At 44.3% G+C, this 16,342-nt stretch overlaps 1 protein-coding gene across 5 annotated transcripts in view; it reads left to right on the top strand.

Annotated features, from left to right (window-relative positions):
• Nucleotides 1-16,342, top strand: part of DOCK10 (dedicator of cytokinesis 10) — a 1,618,956-nt gene that overhangs the window by 870,575 nt on the left and 732,039 nt on the right. For all 5 annotated transcript variants that reach the window (XM_069213493.1, XM_069213489.1, XM_069213490.1 and 2 more), the window contains exon 11: nucleotides 13,851-14,006. In XM_069213493.1, the coding sequence (XP_069069594.1) occupies nucleotides 13,851-14,006 (156 nt within the window). The remainder of the gene's footprint in view (nucleotides 1-13,850; nucleotides 14,007-16,342) is intronic.

The following is a 16,342-nucleotide window of genomic DNA, read 5'->3' as shown; positions in this document are numbered from 1 at the left end:
ACAGCTCCAGGGTGCCTAACTCTTCCTTAAAGCCGTACTGAACCCTACTCAAGATTGTGTTTTCTGACATCCAGACCTCAATACGTCTTAATATTATCCGACCCAAAATGTTTGCTGAGGAGTCAAGTAATGAGATCGGACGGTAGGACTTCGGGTCATTACGACTTCCCTTTTTATAGACAGGTACTATACATCCCGATCTCCAAGTAGCCAGGATTCATACAGTAACCACTGCATTAAGGACATTCAGCAAAATAGGTGCCCAGAGCTCTGGGCAATATTTGTATATATCCATAGTGATAGTATCGGGGCCCGGGGCTTTATGGCTAGTGCTGCATTGCAGCACCTCCTGTACCTCCTCAAGATTAAATCTAATGGCTAAGTCTGGGGAGTATCCAAGCCGATTGCCCTTTAGGTCCCTTATAAGGCCTCCTGAAAAAATCCCACAGAAGTGGGCCACCCAAGACTCAGGGGCGATATTACAGCCCAAACCCTCAGAGGTTTCCGTCTCAAAAGTGCTCCTGTTGTCCACCTTCCAGAACAGGCCTGGGTTCTTATCTATTGATGCACGTTCCAAATCCTCCCATGCCCACTCCTTAAGGTGTTGTTTCCTAGCCCTTAAAACAGATTTATAGAGGGCCCTTGCATCTCTTTCAAGAGCTGTGTCTCTCTTTTGTTCCTTTAATGCTTTCCGCAGAGATTTCTTAGCCTCATAGCAGGGCTTACTGAACCAACCACCCTGTTGCTTACACAAAGGCTGGACAGATGTGATCATCCCTTCTTTGATAGCTTCGTTACTTTGAATGTGGCATCCATGGCTTCCCCTGGATTGGATGAGTCAGCCCAGAGAGTAGTTAAAATCAGGTTTACATTTTTACCCACCACCTTCTCTGTTATTTGCTGAATATTAACCTGTTTCCAGCCAAGTCGTCTACCCTGATCTTTGGGTCTCACCAGGACTGGCCCACCCCGCACTAATTTCCTCATCGTCTCAGGAAAATGAAATGAAACCCTGAGAGGATTATGGTCACTAAAATGCTGCACTACTTCTTCACCATCCTTGACCATGTTCCTTATAGGTGGGGACACAAAAATATAGTCAATTGTTGTTCCAGCCCCGCTACCTACAAAAGTATGGGCCTGAAGTGTACCCACCACTTCCAGGTTGCAGATGTTCAAAAGATCCAAACTCCTTAGGCCCTTGATCAGAGCCCCACCCCTCACATCATGTGATCCCTCAGCTGAGTACATCTCATAGTCCTGCTCAAAGGGGTTCGTGGTAGTACTGTAACTTCCTAGTTTGGCATTAAAATCCCCTGACACCACAGCACAAAAATCCAGCCCAAACCCCTCCAATCTACACTTCAATTTCTGCAAAACAGAAAAAACGACTCGATTTGGCAACCAGAGTCCCAAACAGCATTGTAGAAATTAACCAATACAACATTAAATTTATTTGAGAAAACTACCCAGGTAATTAAAAATCCCTGATGTTTACAGGTAATTTGATAGGCTCTCGCTAATTCGGTAAATCAAATTATGGTGACTAAAGCCCCATTAGGGCAACCACCTTGTGACCTCACGGCTGGAACTACAAATCTTTGAAAACCATCCCACTCTGCCAGCCCATTCGACCAGGTCTCTTGGAGTAAGATTAAATCAGAGTGTGCCACAAACTTCAGCCAATTGCTGTCCAAAAGCTTAGAACCATACCCTGCTACATTCCATGAGATAAGGCAGCACTTCACGTGTGAACCATCCCTACCTTCAGTAATCAGGGCATCAGAAGGAGATTCTATCACCCCCTCCTTGTGTCTCTGTACATAGCGTCAATCAACCCTCTCCAGATCTGGCGAGGTACAAAGATCATAACCCATACTATTTGGCTGTAAGGCACCTTGCCCTGGGTTAGAATTCCTAATTGAAATATTATCACACAACTGAGTATGGTTATAGAAAAAACCCAGATGGACTATACCAATCTTACTCTTCAACTTAAATGCCAGACTTTGTGACAAAAGGATCCTCTGGGCCAGACCTATGTATCTACAATTTACAATTGCACAATCCCCATTACCATCCTTTGCACGAGGCCCGACCCAGTCAATTCTTCTGACAAACAGAATAATCTCAAAATCCTTAAAGGCAAAATCACAGTTTTTACTCAGCCAATGGCAGGTCTTGTTCTTCAGTTGGACAGTGGATTTGCTGATGCCCAACGCTAAGGGGGGAACATCGGTAAGCACCACCACATAGGGTGCACAGGCTGGAGGAAGCTCCAAGAAAACATGGGTGCCCCTTTCGCCAAATATTGATTATGAGTCACACTTCTATCTTGTGTTACTCCCACACTGTCCATATACCTGCTGCCAAGTATTCAACCATCCCCCCTCCCGTGATTTATCCCAGCGATTGCTGAGATGTCACCCGTAGCAGTCTCCAAACAGTGTCCGCTGGCCCTCAAGGTGGGACAGCTTAAAGGTTGATTGGTCTCTCTTACCAGGGGGCTAGGGTTTTCCTCTTGTTGAAGCACCCCCTCGATTAAACTACTTTGACACCTGGAATCCAGAAGGCCCCCTTTGGCAGAATCCAACCTTGGCCTCTCTTTACCGATCATCCGGGAAACTGCAATTTCAAGCGCTTGCAGTTTCTCCATAACCGGAGCCAAACAGGACTCAATCTTGATCTTGAACTTTGCCAATAGATTTTCTGAACAGAGACCTGGGCACTGACTCACAGAACCCAGGGGGATCGGGTTAGGGTTGGCAGGCAGGGTCAATTTAGTTTTTTCCCCAAGTTTTTTTTTGAGTCATGTTCTTTTTCAAAGGAGGGCTACTGCTGCCAGGAGGAGAAACCATTAGAAGCCTCTTATTCTTTCTTGCACCTCCTTCCAAGCCCTTTGCTCCTAAGGCCCCTGTTTCTGCTTGCGCTGGGGTTTTGGGCAGATCCCCCTGGCCAAACCAAGTCTGACCATCCTCAACCTCAGAGATCCCCAGACCACCATCTTCTGCGGGGGCTTGTTGCCAGTCACCCATCTTCAGCGAGAGTCTCCTCTCTGCCAGGTCGATCTCCCTTGAGACTACCCCAACAGCACGTATAAGAAAGGAATCCAAAGTTGAATTTGTTGTCACCTTCTCCCCTCCACTCCGATCTCCATTAAGCAATTACCTTCTCCTGCCCATCCTCACGGATTAGCACTGGGGCCTCTGGGGCCTCTCAAGTCTGTCACAGATCAAAAAGCACCCAAAATATGAAAATGCTAATATCACAAAACAAAGAGATTCTCTCCACCCTGGGGATCAGCTAAAAGAGGGCTAGTGCAAAAGGTCCGTATAGCATCTTAATTTAAGCACTTACCCCCTGGGCCAGAACTAAAAAGGGGGGCCTTGCCCAGCCTCCTGTGGCCAATGATGGGCAAGGGGCGGGCGTCCCGCGCAGCAGTGTTGTGGCAGTGCTAAAAAGCGCTTCCGGCTCCGCCCCCTCCTCCACCAGGCTTCTGCTGGGACACAGAGTCCTGTGTCCGGTGCTGCGATGTGCGCATCCCATGCAGCGGTGTTGTGGCGGTGCTAAAAAGTGCTTCCTCCTTCCAGCTCCCCCCTCCACCAGGTTCCTGCTGGGACACAGAGTCCTGTGTCCTGTGCCGAGATATGCACGTCCTAGTGATATTATCAGTGATATCAAAGAAGCTGCAATGACTGATGTAATATCTAAAGTAATTACAAGTGCATGGCGAGTGCCCCAGTTATAGTGACCTCAGGACACAAGTTATAATTACTTCAGATAAATATAACTATAACTGGGGAATTTCTGTGTTTTTTTAGTTTGAAACATTGCTTTGTTACTTATTATTTCACCCGACAATAATGTTATTTAATCTTTGTTTTTATCAGTGTATTTCTAGTTTTTGTTTGTTTAATGTAAATTAATATTTTGGCAGGCAGCAGGGGCTGGCCGCAGGGCCTGAAGCCAGGCCCTGTGGCCAACGCCCCCAGAGGCAGTTAACCCCATACTGCGCACAGCCTTTGGTCGTGCATGGGGTTTGCCGCGGAGCCTGACTTGCAGCCTGGGCCTATGCCTAACTCCCTGCAGGACCTGTGGTCAACTGCAAAGCAGCCTGCAAACCCCATGAAGCACACAGCCTTTCATGTTTCACCATCTCCTGGGGCCAAAAGATATATATTAGGACATGCATCCCCGTCCCCAAACCTTAATTAGCCCAAGGGACCCCTTCCCTGGGGCCAAATTCCAATGAAGAAGAAAGGAAGCCTTGTGACCTCCCTCCCTGAGCCTATTCAGACCCTGCAGACCCATTCCCTGGGGCCAAATACAATTAAACAGGGGAGGTGGCTAATGGCACCCCTCCCTGAGCCTTAATAGGCCCCAGGGACTCCATCTACTGGGGTTGCATTTTATTATAAAGGATAGGGAGAACCATGCGTCTTCCCATCCGTGAGCCAATTTTATCACTGGGTGTGTCCCCCCCCCTCAGAGCCTGAATATGCCCCAGGGAGCCAATCTCTCTTGGCCAAATGCAATAAAAAGGGGGTAGGACTGTGTCCCCCCCCCAACCTTTATTACGCCCTGGAAACCCCATCCTGGGGCCACTCGTCATAATGAAGTGGGGGACAGTGCAGCTTCCCTCCCAAGCCTATTCTGGTCCTGGGGACCCTCAACCCCAGGGGCATGTATAAATTATAGGTGGGAGGCGGGAGACTTGGTACCCTCCCAGGGCACTCACCAACCACTATGTTGGGGGTTGTGGTGGTATCTCCAGGGCCCCTGCAGCTCCATGAACCTGCTTTGCTCCAGCACGGTGGGAGCAGGTATTTATGATTGCTCCCTCCGGGCGAGAGCAATATCTCTTCTGTTTCACTGTGAGAGCAGAGAAACAGAACACAAGTCTGCTTCCAGCTTGCAGCAGTGTGTGTAAAGCTCACACCCACTGTGAGTAGACTTCCAAGTTTGATCCCGTTTGGTGGGAGATTGAAAAATTCTCCCACCAGAGTGAGCCAACACGTTTCCCTGTCCGCTCTGTCGCAGTGTCCTCATATTCAGTGTCAAGGAAAGGGGCTACTCGCCCCCCTCCCCTTAATTGGCATACCCAGCCCCAGGGGATGGGGTACCGGTGTCCAGAGTGGTCTCAGGGAGGGTGTGCCCTACTCACGCCCTCCCATCATATATATTTATTAAAAAATGACAGCCACCATTACCTTGTTTGTTTTTGCTGTAATCCTGCAGGAATATTGCAAAATTGCAGGAAAATTGCAGATTTTTTTTAATTTCAACCCTGGGGGTGTCCATCTGGGTCCCTCTACAGTTCCCACTGGGACAAGGTATCCGTACGCTATAATCTTTATTTGTTTTTATAAAACTTCAGGACAGGCCAGATGCACGACCTTTTATTTTGCGACTCACAATTTGCGATCTTTTTGCGAATTGCAAATTACGAGTTGCAAAACAAAACGTACCACAGTGTTAAGTACACTGTTTGCTATTCCCCATGGGGTCGCAAATGACCTACCTCATTAATATTCATGAGGTAGGTTGTAATTTGTGACCCCATTGGGAATGGCCGCACTCGCCTCGATAGTGGCCTGCTGGCGAGAGCAGACCACCATGTCTGTCACTGCTTTTTAGATAAAGCACTTTATTTTTAAATGCAGGTCGTTTTCCTTAAAGGAAAACGGGATGCATTTCAAAAACAAAAATGAAAACTTTTTTCCCCATTTTTTTAGAGCAGGCAGTGGTCCGTGGGACCACTGCCTGCTCTGAAAAAATATTTTTGCTACCACTCTCAAAGGGATCCCTTGGGGGCCCCTTCCAGTTTGCTCATGGGTTAACACCAATTTTAAATTGGTGTTTACTGCAATTGTTTTGCGACCACATTCACAGTGGCAAAACAATCATTCATAACATTCAGATTGAGTATTTGGAAGGGACGCCCTGAACACGCCCCTTCCTAATACCGAATCGTAAAACCCAAACTGCGATTTGGTAACAAGTTACTGAATCGCAATTTGGGCTTTGTACATTCAAAACAAATTTCCAGTCGCAAACGGGCTGATTCTGCAAATCAGCCTATTTGTGATTAGAAAAATGCTGTATATATGTGGCCCTAAGTCCCCGAGCCTTCAATGGATGCCAGCAAAAATGTTCTTATGTTGTTGGCAGCCAACGACAGTGTTCGGTGACTCCTGCATAAGCAATTTGGACCAAGGGGAAAAAAGCTCCATCTGCCAATCAGAATGACTGTTTTTTAAAATTGGTTTCAGAGGACTCTTGCGATCTGTGTTCCCAAATGTATAATCTCCACAAGATTTAGAAATTTCCTGCCTTTAACTAATCTAAAATTTCAGTCTCTACTAATATTTGCCGATGTCTGATCAACTGCTCTTCCCTACTGCTTTTTCACATTTGTTTGCTTGTCTCTAGTTTATTTTTAATTTTTAATTTTTGCGTCCTTCAGTCTATTTCCTACTTTTCTACATATCGTTCTTTGGCTTCACTCCGCTGCCTCCCCTTTAATTCTCTGGATCTTCCGTTGTCTCCTGTCTGTCATCTTTACATGTTGACCCCCATCTCTTATCTTTTGTCTGATAGAGTGACGGTTTCTGTAGTCTTCACTTCAGCATCTCAATTCTTGTTTCTTTCCCAAAATCCTCATTGCATCCTAACATGTTTCAACTCATTAGTGTTGATGGAACATATCTGTAAAAACCCTTATCTCAATCTGTGTTCTACTTCTAACTTGCATTCTTTTTGTTTGTCTTTTATAGAAAGTTTCTGTCATGCCCGTTCTGTCATTAGTCCTCAATTCCTATATGTTTTTCTAGATTACTTCCTTTTTTTGCTCTCTCTAGTCAATGCTTTCATGAAACCGTTATTAGACAGCTGAAATTTTCGTCCAACAGTAATGCAGTTTCGTGTTACTGCTCAAGGTTTGGTGATACCACTGACGATAGATCATGACAGGTGAAAATATAACAAACATAACAGATATTGCTATGCATTTTACAACTAAACAGCACCACCTATGATATAACGTACTGCTGGGTAGTAACAATACTGCTTGCACAATTACATTTCTGCATCTCTTTCCTCACTTGGTGAGTGAATGTGCCCATCCACTAATACTGCTCACCGCTTCCCAAAATTGTTTTCTGTTTCTATCCCTAGCATAGGGATTCAACCATAAAACCCCACTGTTCTCCTAGAACTGCCTGGTTTCTTGTGCCCTCGTCACTTCCTAAGGGCAGTGGGAAGTGCAGGCACAACTCTTTCATATTTAGGAGCTGCTGGGGTCATCCTAATGATTTCTTATTTGGTCAGGTGAATAACGGTCTTCTCATATTATGGACATTTGCGATCTATGGCTGCTCAGTCCTTATATTTTCACTTTAGGACAGCTACTTGTAGTTATAGGGGAAGAATGACTAAGAGTTATTCTATCCTCATCCCTACTTTGGCATGTTAGCTACAGCGTTTCAAGAAAAGGGGACTATGCCTCCCATTGTTTCTGATCAGGATTTACATTGAGGTCCATATCTGGGGCATTTATGTACCATTGGAGGAAGACTCCTTCACCTTAACGATTTTGTCTGTCATCAATCAAGTCTTAAAAAGGCATTGCTTCTGTGTCTTTGTCCTCCAGGAAGGGAATTAAAAACAATTTAAACAAGGAGACCTGACTCAAGTTGTTTATTCCCTGTCTTCCAATTTCCAGCAACCTGTGGAGGGCAATCAAGCACAGGTGGAGATTAGTGTTGCAATTCCAAAATCATTTTCTCTCTGGGGTTGGGAGAGCTTGGAGAACCAGTCCTGTTCTTGAATGATCCTTTTGGATCCAGAATGTTGTTATATTTGAGATTCCTGAAGTTGTATATTTCCTCTTCTCATTTTAATATGGACGCTCTCGCAGGTGTTGCCTTCGGGCTTGGAGCTCCCTCAGATTTATTTTCAAAATGCTTGGCTCTGTTCTTAGGCCTTTTCCATTCTCAGAGGATAGTGGTCCTTGCATAGCTGGACGTTCTGGTATTTCTATTCCGCTCTAACACCCATACAAAAGGTAGCATGGCGTTAACTGTGAGAACTCTGCAGCACTTTATTTTCCTAGTAACTGGCAGGACTCACTTCACTTCCTATCTCTAAAGTTGGAGGGTATAAGAGTGAGATTCCATCTAATATAGGGGATGATGTATCTTTCAGAAGCCAGGAGAATCAGGTTCAGAGTACTGTTGCAGTAACTGAGGAGTACAAAATTGATTTTTGACAGAAATGGTTTATAGTCCAGGGGATTATGGCTACAACTCTGATTGTTGTCCTGTGAGCATGTTCCATTTGGGTCTGGTGTTCATTTTCACTCTCAGCTATTTAGGAGATTTACAAGGACTTAGTTTAAGGGTCTTCCTAAATTTGGGGAACTTGCATTCTGCTTTTAACATGGGATCCTATATTTCGAAAGTGTCAGGCAGGCAGTTCATTTCTTTGTACATTTATTGAGGGGGGAAGCTCTGATGGACTATACAGAGAATACGCCAACCATGTCTTTCTTGACCCGTCAGTTCAGCATAGGATTTCTCTCTCTGATTTTAGTAGTACAACCTATTGGTTCAGGGCCAAACACATCCAACGAACTCATATGACCATTTACATAAGGGAGTCTCTTCTCACTTACATAAGGCAGTCGTTTCTGATTTACTCATATCTGAGCAGAATCTCTCTGAGCTCCTGGACTTTGACCTTAGCCCCTTAGTCTTTCAGGGTGCTTTCAGGAAGTGGAGTGTGCCTGTGGTAGGCCTGTTCATGACCCAGCAAGTTTCTAAACTTATGACTTTCTTGTTGCTTTTTCAGGATCAGCGAACTGTAGGAACAGATTTCCTGATCAACCCTTGGATTGAGGGTCTTCTTTGTGGGTTTCCCGTTATTCCATTGATGCAGAGAGTCATTGCAAAATCCGGAAAGTAGTCTGTGATAATGATTATGGTTCTAGTAGTTTGCATCAGGAATCTGTTTCTATTTCTGCAGAGTTTTACATTACAACAGAAATTTATATTTCCATTACTCCCTTCTCCCCTACTGTAGCCTCTGCTACTACAGAGTTCCTTTGGATTGTTGCTGTGGGATCTGAGGGAGGAGATCCTTCAATAATGCACTTTTGCCTTCAGTTTCCCAGTTTGGTGCAAGTTTCAATAAGCAAATACACTAGTAGGGCTTATATTCATCACTAGGCCTCTTTTGACAATTTGTGCAGAGAAACATCTTCTGCTCCAACTCACACTTCTTACAGGAGAACTTTGAAAATTCTAAAAATGTTTATGTGGCCACCCTCAAATAGCAGAGCTACAGAACAGACACATTTAATTTTCATTCACATGAGTTACCTTCTGCTGATCCTTCAGTTTCTACACTATGTAGATTCGTTGCCCTTGTGGCGCCTACTGGTCAGATTTCCATTTCATGTGGAATCTTCACTAGGTCCTGGCTTCTCTTCCAAGGAGGCCAATTGAACCCTTGGAGTCATCATCTGGAAAGCTTTTCTCCACTCAGAATTTTTCATCCTAGTTACCATCTCATCTGCTGGGCAATTAGGTGAATTAGGGTCTCTAGTTTATCAGCACCCTTACCTTAGGATATTTTGTAGAGCATGTAGTCTAGTCTCTAGAGCCCAACATTCTTCTTCAAGTTGATTCTATTTTCCATGGGTGTTAGGAGATTATTCTTCCTTTCTTACCTTCACAGACATCCAATGTCACCTCATTTATTAGTCTCCTGGTCATAGTACAGACCATTTCATCTATCCTCAGAGAATGGCAGCATATAGGGTTGCACTCTTTTATTGCGTTTTTTTCTTCCCTGTTTAAAATAAATTGAGGGAGGAAAGTACTATCCTTTTCCCCCTTGCATGATGGTCTGGATCAGTTATCTCCTGAATCTACCAGGCTTGTGATTAAGGGGATCCTGGACACAAGGGATACTCATTCTATTTGAGCAATGGCGGGACTTCCTGGCTGAGGGGGGCAGGGCTTTCCTTTAGAGGGATTTACAGGGTGACAACGTGGACCTCACCCTTTATATTTATTTTCTGCTATAAGTTACAAGTTGCCCAGTATTCTGTATGGATATTTGAGGCTAAAAGTTATTTTTTGGATCTGTAGTTCAGTTTGATTGGTTGCCCCCTTCCAGGTGTATAAGATCAAGACATTGGGACCAGGGCTTGAATATTAATAAGAATTCTTCCATCCCTTTTTCATGTTTTCTGGGTGTATTCCTTTGGCTGATGAAGGACTGTATTAGCTTTGGCATACCTTATCAATTAAGGACTGGGATGAGGAAGGAAATGAAAAGGTCATGCTCAGATTACTTACCGGTAATCTTCATTAGTGAATGGGCACATCCACTTATCAAGTAAGTACTCGGAGAAGGAAGAAAGAAAGTAACGAAAATTACTGATCAGTAATCCTAGCATTTCGGAGCAACAAGTAGGGCCCCTGCTCTCCAGCGTTAGTGCTTATGGAAGCTGTGAATGGGTTTTCCCTATTATAGAAATGGCTCATGGCTGATTGTGTGTGGTAATGTCACAGTGTCCTTTCCTCGGGAGCCGCATGTTGCAGAACAAAAGGCCCACATTCCGGCGTCACCAACTCAGAAACCTATTATAGCACAAAGTTATGATGAAGCCAGTCGGGGTGAAGGGAATTAGGGTAGGGAAGAGCAGGGAGGGAGATCTGAAAAGAAAAGGTTAGAACAAATATGCATTTACTCATTCATAGAAACATAACTCATCAATAGACTCTTAACTCAAATGCGTCTCCGATATTGGATGGAGACCCCTTTTGAAATGAGGGCAAAGCCCCTTCTTCAAATCATGGAACAAGAATAAACTACGACCTCTGAACCAAGAGATGGCACGAACTTTAGACTATGATCATCATGGAACAAGAATAAACTACGTCCTCAGAACCAAGAGATGGCAAGAGCTTTGGAGTATGATTATACTCAGGATATCAATCCTGTAACATTTATGCATTCATAACATAAACCTTTGATCATGACCTAGAAAATCTCATAAGAATTAAATATGCTTTTGACATATTATGCTTTCCAAAAAAAAACCCAATGAAAACCATGATTTGCTTATCTCCAGAAATACCTTCACATTCACAAATATAAAGGCTGAAAAGTTTTTACTCATTGAACTTGAAGCACTTTACTTATGTGGCCTGAATCACTTTGATTGTTGTACCAAGGACCTTTTACTCCTGTGGATTGAAGCGCTTTGATTGCCGTGCCAAGAGCGCTTTTCATCTGTGAACTGAAGCACTTGAATTGCCGTGCCAAGAGCTTTTTACACCTATGGACTGAAGCGCTTAAATTGCCGTACCAAGAGCGCTTTACATCTGTGGACTGGAGCGCCTGAATTGTCATGCCAAGAGCGTTTTACACCTGTGGACTGAAACGCCTGAAATGCCATGCCAAGAGCGCTTTATATCTGTGGACTGAAGCGCCTGAATTGCTGTGCCAAGAGCACTTTACACCTTTCGACTGAAGCACCTGAACTGCTGTGCCAAGAGCGCTTTATATCTGTGGACTGAAAGCACCTGAATTGTCGTGCCAAGAACGCTTTACACCTGTGGACTGAAGCACCTGAAATGCCGTGCCAAGAGTGCTTTATATCTGTGGACTGAAGTACCTGAATTGCCATGCCAAGAGCGCTTTATATCTGTGGACTGAAGGGCCTGAATTGTCGTGCCAAGAGCGCTTTACACCTGTGGACTGAAGTGCCTGAATTGTCGTGCCAAGAGTGCTTTACAACTGTGGACTGAAGCGTCTGAATTGCCGTGCCTAGAGCGCTTTACATCTGTGAACTGAAACACCTTTGATCATTGTGTTTAGGCCGCTGTAACCTGGAAACTGGAAATGCTTTGCTCGTTGTGCTAAGGGGCGCTTTGCTTCTGGAAATAATGACTTCCTCCAAAATTGAAGTCATCAAGGCCTTACCGCTACGAGTACGACCTACTCATTTTGAAATTTACCATGGAAACAAGGATACTTCGATCTGATGCCACTCTGCCATGCAGGAACTCAGCTCTTCTTCAGAGAATCCCCCACGAGGTCTGACTGCCTCGAAGTCTTCAAAATAGTGAGCAACATGCTTGGATGTGGCTGGGCTTTATAGGCCTGCCACTCCCCAAGATGGCTGCTGCCTCTAAAAACATGGGAATTGTAGTCCCTTCATGGAATAACACTGATAAGTGCATCTTGTCCACCAATGTCCTGAACCTGCAGCTCTATGAGCTTTACCACAGGGCAGGTGACATTGATGGCCACCTTTGGAGCAAGGGGGGATGACAAGTGGTGTGCAGAAAGCGCCGCAGAGCTGCGGAGCGGATTTTCAGGCGGGACCTGGACCGCGCATGGTCTTATTCCTAACAGGTAAATGCTGTAAGCATTGGCAACTTTTTCTGTAATTGGGATTGCTGGCAGAAATTTAGGCCCAGATTTACAAGACCCTTGCACCTCCTTATGCCACATTAGCTCCATTTTCCTGACCCTAATGTGGCATTAAGGAGGCCATTCTTATTCACCATATTTACAAAGTGGCCCAATGCATGCATTGTGCCACTTTGTAATCCCTTACGCTATATAATGCCTGCTTCAGGCATAATGTATGCAAGGGAGGTGTTCTGGTGCTGAGAGCCTGCAAAAAATGACGCAGTAAAATCTATAAGAATTCACTGCATCATTTTTTCCATCATTTTTAACGCCTACACAGGGCAGGCATTAAAGTGGCCAATGATAGATAACCAATGGGCCTTCCCAGTACTTTGCTGCAATAGCGCATCATTTATTTATTTATTTATTAATTTATGGTGCTAATCCAGCAAAGAATCACAATAGCGCCATAGATGATGATGCTACTGTGAAAACGAGCACCATGGTACACCGTATTGTAAATACGGCGCTACCATGGTGTCGTTAGGTTGCGGTAGGTGCTGCAAAAAAAGTGGTGCATCGGGACCGATGCACCACTTTCTTGTAGATCTGGCACTTAGTTTTCATCATCATTATGGTAGGCTTTTACCAGCGTCAGTAATTTTAACATCAGTGTAAGCAAAGCAGAATAGATTTCACTGCAGCACAGTTGGTCATCCTTTTGTAGTGGGAATAATCTACTATTTATGGCAGGCTACTGAAATTATTAAATTATGTAGCATAACTTACTTAATAAACGTTAATTTACACATTTAGCACTACAGTGCAAATGTCAAATTCCTTGGTATTATCAGTACATTGAAAATGACATGTGAAAACCACTGTATACTGCCTCACATGCTACCGTGACTTTGCATTAGAAAACAACTTTGCTAAAAGTCAGGATGCCTCTTGAAGGTATTTTCGCCCCAACAACCAATTTACGTTCTTGCTTACAAGGTTTAAATACGTTTTTTGCCATGGTCCTTCCTCACACACCGAAACGTGGTAATACATACCATAGCATACTACATATCTACATGTATCCTATATATGTGTGTCTCTTAGCATAACATATGTATTAAGGAAGCATAGTATACATTATGACTTTGTTAGGAGATTTGCCATATGGCTGTTATTTTAAAAAATCAAGGAAAATCACTTTATTTTTTAAGGTACCGTGACCTGGAAGATGCAAAAAGGAAATCTTATCTTTCCTGAAGTTGGTATCAGCTGAATTAAAATCCTGTATATTTTAGAGAAACATGAAAATGGAAATACAAGCTTTGTGCATAGAGTCACATCTAGAGCTTTGTATAAAAATATGACTAAGTATAATTCAAATTCCATTATAATGTTTTTATGTATTTTTTTCACAGGCCACAAAGCTTTCTAAATCAATTTCTGTAAGGCCGGATTCAGATGTGAAGCCATTTGAAGAAAAGCTGACAAAGAGAATATTGATATCTTGCAAGTCCCTCAATTTAAACCTTCAATCATGTATAAATGAAAATGAAAATGATCCAATAACTAACGTAAGTGTTTGGCATGAGTATTTGCTACACCAAGGGCAACAGTATACTCAGAAACAAATATCTAACAAAGACAATAGCAATCATGTGCATCATTAAGCGGTCTCCTCAAATTATTATAGGGCCAAAAAACAGCTTTTACCAGACCCATTTGAATCATGATATCTGTGGGAACACTACAAGTGTGTTTACTTTCACCCACAATTTCGGCTGTTGGAAGCAGTTGTAATCTCCACATGTGGGATAAAATGAGAAATTGCCAGGGTAGCCAGACTCAGAATTACTGATTCCTCTGTAAAATTCAAATTTTTATGGGGATTCTCAGGACACTAACTTTATCAAAAAGGAGAGAGTGGGAACGTTATTGAGAGAGGTACATCATTTCCTCATACAGTATTAAATGAATACCATTAGGGAGGGGGAGGGGACCCCTGTGTTATCTGTACTTGGTATAGGTGGGGAAACACTCCTGTTTGTTTAACAGACTTGCACTCACATGTTTCTAAGTGGCATGCTTCATCATTTAGTCCTTACACAGTGTAGTAGTCTACAACGGATTGGCTCACCCCCTCCATGGGGAACAGATTAAAAAAGATAATCAGGAAAAGTGAAAATACTTGGCATAAGTGGGGGAGTGATGTTTATAGTAATGGATTTGGCAACATTGTGAAATGGGAAAAAGTGAGATGAGAGGAGGATGGTTGTAAGGTGACATTTCCTTCAATGTTTGTCTGTTATTTGTGTAATCAAATGCAGTGACAAGTTTGTTGATGAGAGGGGTCTCTACATCCTGTCAGAAGTTTAGAAGACATTTAGGGCCTCTTTATGAGTCTGGCAGTCCATGGACAGCCAGACTCGCGGAGGCGATCGGACCCCCACATTATGACTTTGGTGGAGCCGCCACTGTCAGACCGCTGGCACCACCAGGTTGCTACCAGCCAACGGCCTGGCAGTGCCGATGGTCTTAATCCGCCAGGGCAGCACTGCAAGCAGCGCTGCCCTCCAGATTACGACCTGCGTTTCTGACAGCCTTTGAATGGCTTTCCGACCACCATGCAGAGGCTGACCGAATGGGCTTTGGAGGGCCCCCCTGGGGGCCCCTGCACTATTTATGCACTTGGATTGGGCAGTGCAGGGGCCCCCATCCACTGCCCTTTCGCACTTGTTGCTGCCCGAATTATGGGCAGTGAAAAGCGCAAGGGGTTCTGCTGCACCAAACGCACCGCAACATTGCTACCGGTGTCAATGTTGTGGTGATTATTCCGCTGGGCCAACGGGCGGCTGTCCTTGCAGAAAACTCATAATAGGGCCGGCTGGCAGAAAACCAGAGAGGCGGTTTTCCATCAAAAAGAGTTTGGTGGGCAGCCTCTGCTGCCCGCCAAACTCAAATGAGGCCCTTAGTCTGCCATATATGAACCAATACGAAATTAAATGTCTGTGATAAAAAGCAGAAAGCCTTATCTCTATCTATTGTCCTCTCCTTCCTGTACTTTACCATCTCAGGCCTTGTGATGTTGCAGGTATTGCACAGTCAATCAAATAATTTAATCTTGGTTGCCAGGTAAGGTAGATAGCTTGATGTGCCTATCATATAGATGATGCCTTAGGTCTTGAATGTGATGTGAGTAAAAAGAGAATCAGCAGAGTTCTCGGAGGGTACCTCTGAGCAAACCATACTTCTAAAAACACAGGCCATGGCACATAGTGTGTTCTGTAGGGGTTTGTGTGTTTCTGAGGGACATCGATAAGATGTTTGTTGCAACCATGAAGACGGGACATGATGCAAACATGAACAGCATTTCTAAAGTTTAACTGCCATAGAAAGGCCTTCAGTTTCCAATAGGAGGCAGACAGGTTTGTGTTTTGTGTTATACCATGTCCCTCATGTGGTGTCTATGTAGAAGGCCAGAAACAAAAAGCCTGCACTGACTAGTGGAGTGAGGCTGTCAAGCTGGATTTACTAAGACTTCATTAGCATTTGTTGTCATTTCCTGTCTGTGGTGAGGAGCATAAATTCCGGACTAATTATTACTCATGAATGGGAGGACCCCCATTCTGTGTTGCTACAGTCATTTTTTTCTTTCTCTGCTGCGTGTCCACATTCCGTGCTTCACCCCAATAGATGCTTGACAGTAGCTTGGAGTGCTTGCTGTGCCCAGGCTATGCTGTGTGTGGGCAGCGTAGCAGAAGATCAGAACATCAGTGAGGGGGCGAGGTGGTGCCCAGAGAAGGTGGCCCCGATGCTGCTGGTAGACAGAGTCCTGCTGCTCACTGGTGACTCCTGCCATTTGCAGCCATTAGCCTGCGCTGAGACTGCTGTGCTCCTTGACATTATGATG

This window comes from Pleurodeles waltl, chromosome 11 (genome assembly GCF_031143425.1).
Source record: "Pleurodeles waltl isolate 20211129_DDA chromosome 11, aPleWal1.hap1.20221129, whole genome shotgun sequence".
Lineage (NCBI taxonomy): Eukaryota > Metazoa > Chordata > Amphibia > Caudata > Salamandridae > Pleurodeles > Pleurodeles waltl.
This window is presented reverse-complemented; position numbering and strand designations above follow the sequence as displayed.